This window comes from Dama dama, chromosome X (assembly GCF_033118175.1).
Source record: "Dama dama isolate Ldn47 chromosome X, ASM3311817v1, whole genome shotgun sequence".
Lineage (NCBI taxonomy): Eukaryota > Metazoa > Chordata > Mammalia > Artiodactyla > Cervidae > Dama > Dama dama.
Window position 1 is genome coordinate 50292232 of NC_083714.1, and position 10885 is coordinate 50303116.

The window sequence follows — 10885 nt, forward strand, 5'->3', positions numbered from 1 at the left end:
TTTTAGATCAGAGTTGACTGCAATAATGAAAGGAGTGTCCACACTAAAACATTACAGAATACCTCCAGTGAAGGTAATCGGCTGCGCACGGGTAAAGATCGTAACCAGAAGAAGGAAAAGCCAGACACCATGGATGGCCAGCAACCACTTGTCAATGGAGTACCCTAAACAACATAATTCTGGAGTGATATCCCCTATACCATCTCCGTAATTCTTATTCCACATTAGAAAACTTTGTTAGGCCAAAGACAAATAGTAGGCAAGGTGGCACAGGGCATGAAATGAACAATTCCGTTAAGAATTTTGCTTTTTTCACATTGGCCATAAGCAGCAATTTTCAAATTTGCACAAAATGAAGTCTTAAAATTTTTGAGACATTACTTTTAAATAATTAAGTATACTTAGCACTTCAGGACAGGATTTTTGTTTGGTTTATTTTTTAAATACCAAGCAGTGATATTCTTTGTTAATTTGGACCGTTTACCCTGTATTGGGTGATAACTCACTGGTATATTTCAGTTTTTCTGAATAATAGCATTTATGGTAATCATGTTAGACTTCTGTTTTCAATCTCATATAGAAGTCCATAAAATACTATGGCATTTCATGTCCTGTGTCAGTTTATGTTTTGGTCCACTTTTTCAGTATTTTAGTGGACCCTGAGATGTGTGTGATGTGACGTTTGTCATTTTCATTAGCAAAAAAAAAAAAGTTGTATGATCTGTGCCTTTTTTATATCTTGGCAGGTAGGAATATTATATTTGGATGCAGAGTTCAGGGAAGATAAGTTGGAAACACTAAATGTTAAAAGATGTAGCAAACCCTGTCAAACATTAGTACTTTATAGAAGAATGCATGCTTTCCATATTTTTTTTTCTTACATAAACATCAGGTTAGGCAGTATAAAGAATAAGACTTGTTTTTGTTTTTGTTCTGTTGCACTGAAGTTTGACAAATAGTGTTATTGAGAGGGATGTGTAATTTTTCTGTATAGACCGGAGAAGTAACGGTCTTTTCATTTGCAAGAGGCTCAAATGTTTTCAGCTAGGAACAAACCTTCCTGGTCGAAAGTTAGTAGGATACGCCTGCTCTTTGGCCTGATGACCAGTTTTAACTTAGAGCTCTCTTTTATTTTGTCCTCCCCGAGTTTTGTGAAGTTTCTCATTTTCATTTCAAGCTTATTTGGGGGAGGTAGAAAGGTCATTTCCATGTGTGCATAATAATCCTGTGAAGTACAGGTACTTTGTCTGAGAAACATTGGAAGCAGGTTAAATGTTTTGTAAACTTTGAAATATTAGGTCTAATGTATAAGCAGAATTGGAAAGCAGACTAGGATTGGTTAACACATGAAACTTTTTTCTTTAGTTTTTTTTTCTTTTGTTTTTTTGACATATTGGGTTTTGGTTTTGAGGTTTTTTTGTGTTTTTTTTTTTTTAATGAGATTTACTGAGGAAAATATGTGAAGGACCTTCACTCTAAGATGTTATATTTTTCTTAAAAAATAACTCCAAGTAGGGGTACCACTGAATCTGTACAGTGCCGTACAAACCGAAGTTCTGCCTCTGATGTCTGTTGTGAGTTTGTTTCTTTGAATTTTCATATTATGGTTACTTTTCCTTGCATACAAATAAGCATATAAAAATGGCAACAAACTGCACATGGTTTTGAGAATATTAAAAAGTCTTTTAAAAGTATTGCCAAACATTAATGTTGATTTCTAGTTATTTATTCTGGGAATGTATAGTATTTGAAAACAGAAATTGGTACCTTGCACACATCATCTGTAAGCTGTTCGGTTTAAAATACTGTAGATAATTAACCAAGGTAGAATGACCTTGTAATGTAACTGCTCTTGGGCAATATTCTCTGTACATATTAGCGACAACAGATTGGATTTTATGTTGACATTTGTTTGGTTATAGTGCAATATATTTTGTATGCAAGCAGTTTCAATAAAGTTTGATCTTCCTCTGCTACACTGATGTTGATGCAATCCTTACAAATGATTGCTTTTAAAATTTTAAGATAGGAAAAGTCTATAGAAAGTGTTCTGTTACAAAATGTATCTGTTACCATTGGAAATTTCACATGTCATAGGAAGTTAGCCGATATCTACCAACTTTCAAGAACTTGATCTTGTTTAATAAGGTGAAAAATACCAACAAAATGGTACAAAAGCACATTGTGCCATTACAATATGCACTAAGTCTCTTTTTTACCACGGCTGAATTCAGCAAGGCGCTAACTTGCTTAAATGTGAATTACTAACTTCTAAAACTGTAATTTGAGTCACATGTTTTCATGTGGAGTTGGAGTTGATTCATATTACAATATTTGTGTGCTAAACATGTATGTTTTTCAGTTCAAAGTCATGATGTTTTTAAAATCTTATTAAAGTTTCAAAAATCTGAAGATTGTTTATCTAGATGTAAATTTTTATTAAAAAGTTGCACTTATGAAAAAGCAAAAATTTAGTCTGACAGATGTTTGCTCCTGGTCTTAAATTTCTAAATGTAACAAAACTTAAAGATGGGGGGAGGTATTAATCATGCAAAGCATATATTATGCCTTGCAAATAATCTTTTATGTGCTCTTAAAAGGCAGAAATGTAGATAATTGAAAATAATTCTATATATTTCCAATTAGAGGATTTGAACACATTAATTACATAGGATGCTACTAAACCATGTTAAAGACATGCTCCTGTCTGTGCAACACATAAACATACTTTCCATTTGGAAAGTATTAAATATGTCTGAATCTTTTAAAAAAATGTTGATGTCAGTGTCAGTAATAGAGAACATGACAGTTTGTAGGTAAAATATGTCTGAATTGATTATTGTGATAACTTGATGGAAACTCTGGCACAGCCTAGAAGAGTAGATAGAAACAGATGACCGTGTCAAAGTTCTTCCCAGTGTTAGAATCCAAAACGATTCAGTGATAAGCAGGACAGTCACTCTATGTATAAATTTTTTTTTTTTCTGGAGAAAAGTCCACCTTTATTTTCTGGCTTTCTAGTTTTCATTCTGGTACTTTTTTTGAATTTCTGTTACCTGTTCAGCCTAGTTCTAGACTCTTGCACAATCCATTAGAGGTGGTAAGTAGCAACCATCCTCAAGTAACTATGCTGGGCTTTCGTGGTTTCGCGTTTCAGTGCTTGCTACATGTAAATACCCTATTGCTGGCAGCAGGCTTGAGACTGAAGCCTGTCTTGTCTTAATTGGCTCACTTGGAGGCATTTCTCTGATCTGACCATGAACTTCCAGTTCCTGGTGGTTAGGAGTATAGTACCTTTTAGAGTCAATATACTGATTAGATCATTTTTGACCAATTTGCTTCATGGCCATAAATAGTATCTTTGCATCATGACACTTTGAGCCTCTGATAAGCAGTTATTCTGAAATAGCCATTACAAGATGCTAGTCTTGATTGCTCAGAAGGCTTAATGGTACCAGTATTTAAATTTTGATCATCTTTCCCCATCTTTATCTGAGGCTGTTTGAAGGTGTTTTTTTTTTGGGGGGGGGTGCTATTTAAAAATTTTCTTGCCATTTCTCTCCAAACTTTCCATGAAGAAACAGGGAAAATATGTTTTATGCTAATGAGTTTCATGTTAATGGGAGACGCATTAAAAGTCTTTGCAAGTTGTACTCGCTAAGTGATTCAAAAGTAAGCTTCAAATTAAGTGCCTAAAGGTTTTCCCACCAATTTCTATATCAGTTCAGTTCAGTTGCTCAGTCGTGTCTGACTCTTTGCAACCCCATGAATCGCAGCACGCCAGGCCTCCCTGTCCATCACCAACTCCCGGAGTTTACTCAAACTCATGTCCATCGAGTCAGTGATGCCATCCAGCCATCTCATCCTCTGTCGTCCCCTTCTCCTGCCCCCAATCCCTCCCAGCATCAGGGTCTTTTCCAGTGAGTCAACTCTTCGCATGAGGTGGCCAAAGTATTGGAGTTTCAGCTTCAACATCAGTCCTTCCAATGAATATTTAGGACTGATTTCCTTTAGGATTGACTGGTTGGATCTCCTTGCAGTCCAAGGGACTCTGAAGAGTCTTCTCCAACACCACAGTTCAAAAGCATCAATTTTTCGGCACTCAGCTTTCTTCACAGTCCAGCTCTCACATCCATACATGACCACTGGAAAAACGATAGCCTTGACCATATGGACCTTTGTTGGCGAAGTAATGTCTCTGCTTTTTAATATGCGCTATCGGTTGGTCATAACTTTCCTTCCAAGGAGTAAGCATCTTTTAATTTCCTGGCTGCAGTCACTATCTGCAGTGATTTTGGAGCCCCAAAAAATAAAGTCTGACACTGTTTCCACTATTTCCCCATCTATTTTCCATGAAGTGATGGGATGCCATGATCTTAGTTTTCTGAATGTTGAGCTTTAAGCCAACTTTTTCACTGTCCTCTTTCACTTTCATCAAGAGGCCTTTTAGTTTCTTCACTTTCTGCCATAAGGGTGGTGTCATCTGCATATCTGAGGTTATTGATATTTCTCCCGGCAATCTTGATTCCAGCTTGTGCTTCTTCCAGCCCAGCGTTTCTCATGATGTACTCTGCATAGAAGTTAAATAAGCAGGGTGACAACATACAGCCTTGATGTACTCCTTTCCCAATTTGGAACCAGTCTGTTGTTCCATGTCCAGTTCTAACTGTTGCTTCCTGACCTGCATATAGGTTTCTCAGGAGGCAGGTCAGGTGGTTTGGTATGCCCATCTCTTTCAGAATTTTCCACAGTTTATTGTGATCCACACAGTCAAAGGCTTTGGCATAGTCAGTAAAGCAGAAATTTCTATAGACCATGCACTTAATTACAGGGGTAGGTCAAAATTAGAAGGAAAATTTTCAACAGGAAATGGTTACATGGAATCCTGAGAACTAGAGTATGTTATTCAGTATCAAAGAGAACATAGATGGCTTATGGTAAGAGAAGAATTCCAGTATTATTTTTGGTAAATAGTAAGGCATGTTTGTCAGATTTCTCTAGAGATTGAAGCCTGTAAGGTATTGCATCAAAGAATACTAGTGCTCAAGGAACAACTCTTCCTGGCTTTAATAACATTAAAAGTTGCAAATGCAGCCTGGATATTACATGATAAAAAGGAGCCTAAGGAGTTAGGCTGTGAAGAGGGAGCAATCAGAAGGTAGATTCTACACTTGACCTGGGTGCACACTAGCTCTGTGGTTCCTGGAAGAGTCATTTCACTGCTTCATGTTCCAGTTTCTTCATGGGTTAAATAAGTGGTTGCCAAGGTGTCATAGAGGCTTCCCTGGTGACTCAGTGGCAAAGAACCCGCCTGCCAATGCGAGACGCAGGTTTGATCCCTGGGTTGGGAAGATTCCCTGGAAGAGGGCATGGCAGCCCAGTCCAGTATTCTTGCCTGGAGAAACGCATGGACAGAGGAACCTGGCAGGCCACAGTCCATGGGGGTGCAAAAGAGTCGGATGCGACTTAACGACTAAACAACAACATGTTTTACATGGAGAAAGCTAGTAATTGTTAATGAGCCACCCACCTGATTTCATCTCGTTCTTATTATTCAGTGAACATTCACTATATCAGGCACTTCACAGGTGGATTAGGGATATAGAGATAATGTTTCAGATCTTCAAGAAGTTCAGTGTCAAGTGGGCGAACTCGGTGAGGCAGCGGGCAGTTCCAACACTTGGTACAGTCAGTGCTCAGATGCACAGGGTGAGGTGTGTGCACATAGAAACAACCCAGATCAGGGTGGTGTGGAGTCAATAAAGGGCTTCTCAGTGAAATGAAATTTACCGAAATTGGAGGACAGGTTAAAAAGTTTAGCCAGGAGAAAAAGGGCCAGGGCCATTGATCTGGGCATGAAAAAGCCAATTAGGGGTGCTTTCTGAAGTTTCATTGTGGCTGGAACAGAGAATTTGAGGCAGAGAGTGAAAGGTGAGACAAGCAATATGGCCAAGGCGCAGGCCTATGGCGCCATTTAGAGGTTTGACTTGCAGGAGCCTCTGAAGGGTTTTAAACGAGATCAGATTTATGCTTGAAGTGTGGAGAGACAGACATGATTGCCCATAACTTCAGGAGCCTCTGTCAAGTTGCCTGGTAACCAACAAGCAGGAGGGACTGGGCCCACATCCAACTTTGTGGAGGTTCCTCTGCCCGTGGTCCAAATCCAGCTTCCCACAAGGTCACAGGTGGTAGCAGCCTGTGTTCCCAGACAGCTCCCCTGACAGCCGGCATTTAAGCCCTGGTTTGAACTTCTGCCTGCAAAGCCGCTAGCATCAATGCTGCCCTGTGAAATGGTAACTCCCAGGGAAGACCTTTCCCTGGAGCCAAGCCCCAAGGATGCAGGCTACAGGGCCCCAGCCTTTGTCTGTGGCTCTGCTGGGAGCCTGGGCGTCCTTGAGCCTCTTCTTCCTGAGCCTTGCTGGTAAGTTTCCCTCATTAAAACCTTTTCCTTTTGCATGCTGGCATGCTGTTTACCCGGAGAAGGCAATGGCACCCTACTCCAGTACTCTTGCCTGGAAAATCCCGTGGACGGAGGAGCCTGGTAGGCTGCAGTCCATGGGGTTGCAAAGAGTCAGACATGACTGAGCGACTTCACTTTCACTTTTCACTTTTATGCATTGGAGAAGGAAATGGCAACCCACTCCAGTGTTCTTGCCTGGAGAATTCCAGGGATGGGGTCGCACAGAGTCGGACACAACTGAAGTGACTTAGCATGCTGTTTACCTTTGCCCTCTGAGGCACAGATCGTGTCCCACAGGAGGCAAGGTCCTCTTCTTCTAGCTCTGGCATTTGGGAAACCGCAAAAGGGCTCAACTAAGCCATACCAGGGCTGCGTGACACCCCTCCTAGGTAGGGCTGGTGGTGGGAGACCTGGAGAAACTGGTGACGTGCAATTTCAGGGCTTGTCTGGGCCCTCGCCAGTTGCTACAAAGACCATGGAAAGCCCTCCATGGAGGGCAAACAGACCGATTCCTTGGTACCCCCCTGTGAGTCAGCCAGCCCTGTAAGCCCTAAGGAAAAAGAAGTTGAGAGAAAAGAGCCCTTGGTCTAAAGTGCCGTTGGAGTGGTTGATGCAACCTATCCTCAGATTTGAGACCTGTTGTGCAGTGTACCACCCAGGAGCTTGTGGAGAGGGCCGGGGGTTGAGGTTCAGACAGAGAGGCTTCATCGCACAGGGAATTGAACTCCCTGTAGTAGTCACAGAAGTCCATTGAGGCTTCAACTACTTAAATGATGAAGAAGCTACACTCAGGAGGTAAGTGGTAACGGATGGCCAGCATTGGAGCTTTACCACCAGATTCCCTTTTGCCAAGTGAATTGGCTGGTTCAGCCAAGCATGTGTGCCTGCCCTGGGCTTAGAATCAGATGCTCGCAGGGAAGTCAGATTCACATACCACAAAGAGGAGACTTCCCTACTGAGGTTGCTGGTACTTCAAGGCACCTGGGCTTTATAGAGCTTTATAAACGGATTGTTTGAAAATCCTGGGCCTCAGGGTTAACTTATACAAGGAGGACATCCCTCTAATTTTGCTCCTCCTACCAGGAGTAAGGGATAGGATGATCCCTTGGTGCTGATTTAGGCCCCACCCAAAAGAGTAAGAGGAAATAAGGGGGGTGTAAATTGTCCCAGGTCTCAGCAAAAGTGAAAAGGCCCAGACCAACACTTCAGGCTTACTGCAGTGCTCTTAGGGCTCTGGTCCTCAAAGGGATCCCTAAGGAGGTGGATGGGGAAAGCCAAGAGCAGGGGTCAACATAACCCAAATCACCCTAAAGAGGATGTAGAGAGAAGATAGGGATGTAGGAAATAAAAAGGACTGATAATCGAGCGGGCATTAAGGCGAGCCCAGTGGAGAGCTGACACAAGGAGGTGGTGGATGTTGGAGGCCATGAGTGTTTCCCACTGCCTGGCCAGGAAGTTTCCACAGCTTGTTGTGTACTTGGAAAAGGGTGCAGAGGAGGAAACTGAGTACTTAGCCACATATTCATGCTGCTAGAATGAGACTCCCCAGGCCCATAAGCCTCTGTGTGATCCAGGAGACTTGATTTTTCTGGCCTGACTGCTAGAGGGCCATTCAGTCCAGATTTGAATCCCGTCCAAAGCAAACTTGGCCCTGGGCCCAGTCCTCTGCCCTCTTCAGAGGGATGGCTGACTTTTGCCCTTGTCCATGTGGCCTGGAACATAGGTGCGGGGAGAATTCTGCAGACCTGCCGGGCACTGGTGCCCTAGTAATTGTCATTCTTGGACCTGATGGGTCCACAGTAAGTTTCCCTGGCAGGGTTTGGGACCGGTTTTACTTACACCCAAGACACTTGGCACCATTGCTGCAGAGGCCTTTGGCCCCTTTGAAGGGACCATGCTTGGGGTCCCTTCAACTGACTGCAGGACTGGTACAGACATGCTGGGTTCCCTCAGTCCAATCAGAGTACACTCATCTGCTGGGTGGGTGTGGGCACCGCCATCCCTCCTGGTGACTTCAGGGCCTCTTGAATTTTCAAAGCCTGCCAGGATTGCGCCATTGAAACAAGTATCAAGTACCAGTTGGTGACAAAGAAAACCGAGAAGGCTTATTCTGTTGCCAGGAGGGAGTGGTAGTGCATACTATCTGCCAGCTCCCAGCCTGGGTAGGCAGTTAAATCCAGTGTCTGATTGCAGATCGCTGTGGCTTTAATAGTGGCCACCCAGTCACTCAAAGCACCTAATATACCAGCAGATGACTCAACTGACTGCCTCCACCACTGGCGCTCGGTGTGTGGCCGGCAGCTGCACTATCCAGACCCTCAGCCACCAGCCACTGCTGACCACTCAAAGGCTGCTCTGAACTGAGATGTGCAATTCTCACTGTAGAATGCACAACAGATTTTGAAGACTTAGTTTGAAAACAGAATGAAAAATACCTGTTTTTTATATTTAAATGCTGGAATGTTACTATTTTGGATCTATTTTGGGTTAACTGAACCATGTTACTAAAATGAGTTAGACCTGTCTCTTTTTGATCTTTTGTTTTTTTAAAATATATAGTGACTACTAGGAAATGTAAAATTACATGTGGGGCTCACATTATATGACTCTTGGACAAAATTGCCCTAGACATTGCTCATGTTCCCTGCTCTCGATTTCTCCAGGAATTAAAAAAAATTGTTTTCACTTAGCAGAGCGTGAACCTCACCTTAAAAACCATCCTCCCTCAGGCATGTTGAACTTCCCCAGCAATACTTAACAACTGCAGTAGTCCATTGTTTATTAATAGATTATGAAGATCAATAATCCATTGGGAAAGCCCATTGTCTCCTACTGATGGTAGCTTTGACAGCGGCCCCCAGAGGAAAGTTTTCTCCCTAATGCAAGCTCTCTAAGCACAGCTGTCCACGGTGGCAGGGCCTTGAATGAGGACAGCGGTCAGAGCGAGACCACTGGAGTACGTATGAGATATTCCAGAACCTCATAAGGAAAGCAGCAAGGAACTTCCCTGGTGGGTCAGTGGTTAAGACTCAGCACTTCCAATGTAAGGGGCCCAGGTTTGATCCCTAGTCAGGCACTAAGATCCCACATGCCTCGGGGAGCCGCTAAAAAGGGGGGGGGGGAGGAAAAACTGCGACCTTACAGACACTACACAGAAGGAGTCCTCTCTGGGTATTAGAGGCAGCACTTCCTGCACATAGGAATGCTATTCAGGAATATATAAGTCACCAGTTGTTGTGTAGTCACTAAACCGTGTCCGACTCTTTTGCAACACCATGAACTGTAACCTGTCATGGGATTTCCTAGGCAAGAATACTAGAGTGGGTTGCCATTCCCTTCTCCAGGGGATCTTCCCAACCCAGGGATCGAAGCCGGGTCTCCTGTATCTCCTGCATGGGCAGGTGATTCTTTACCACTGAATCACCTGGGAAGCAGCTAAATTAAACCACGGGCCGCAGCAGTAAGAAGCCACAGAAGCAATACCTGCCTCTCCCCACCCCCAACTCATTCTGATCCCATGGAATTTTCATTATCTGTGATGAGCCTCACATCTGATGTCTCTAACAACACTCTGCCAATATTGGGGGTGGGTCGTCTCACTGCTACTGAATGGTGCAGGCACTTTGAATGACAATTATTGGCCCTGGCAAATGGGAAAAGTGTGACTCTCAGATCCAACATTCCCGTCCTACAGTGGGTTGTTACCGAACTGAATTCCATCACATGGGTGGATCCCTGATGGTCCAGTCGGGAAAACAGAAATCACACCCCAGTGATTTTAACAGAGAATTTAATGCAGAGATTGGTTAATCCAATCTTAAAGGACTGAAAATGCAAAACTGGAGCATTAAGATGTCACAGAGTTGAGTTCTGCAAGAAACATTGACCATCTGAGGCCTGGATGAACAATGGGAGGAGGCCGGGATGATGAGCAGCCAAAAGCTCAAAAGCAAGACCCGCAGAGTTAAAAACCCAGACCTCTAGGAAAGAAGCACTATTGGTCAGTAGTGATACCCCAGTAACATGCGGGAAATTAGACCACTGAGGACAGGGTGCCAGCCAACACTCTGGTGCTGGCGTGTCTGAGGAGACATGATGATGCTGGCTCTGAGAGGAGTGGGGAGTCAGAGGGTGAAACCTGGAAATTGGATTCAGCAGGTGCTACTAGACCCAACTATTCCTGCCAGAATGAAGAACCACGGTCTTCCAGTCTCCCCCTAGAGCCTCTTATCAGCAGAATCTAACAGGCAGCACTGGTAAAGGAGAAATGGGGTGTGCAGAATGCCAGCCCCAGCCTCACAGAGTAAAGTGTAGAAGGATAGTTTGGAACTGAGAGAAATAATTGACAAAGTGCAGCAAGCTGGAAAAATTGCAAAATGGAAATGGTGCATCCAAATGGTCAACCCAACTGTAAGAATAGGTGAC

The 10885-nt window shown here is 43.2% G+C and overlaps 1 protein-coding gene across 9 annotated transcripts in view; it reads left to right on the plus strand.

Moving 5' to 3' along the window:
* Nucleotides 1–2484, plus strand: part of FMR1 (fragile X messenger ribonucleoprotein 1) — a 39527-nt gene extending 37043 nt beyond the window's left edge. For 5 of the 9 annotated variants that reach the window (XM_061137225.1, XM_061137226.1, XM_061137229.1 and 2 more), the window contains one exon: nucleotides 7–2484. In XM_061137225.1, coding sequence (XP_060993208.1) covers nucleotides 7–168 — 162 coding nt within the window. In that variant the 3' untranslated portion in view covers nucleotides 169–2484. The remainder of the gene's footprint in view (nucleotides 1–6) is intronic. The other 4 variants (XM_061137227.1, XM_061137230.1, XM_061137231.1 and 1 more) reach the window with 1 other exon arrangement.
* The last annotated feature ends 8401 nt before the right edge of the window (nucleotides 2485–10885 follow it).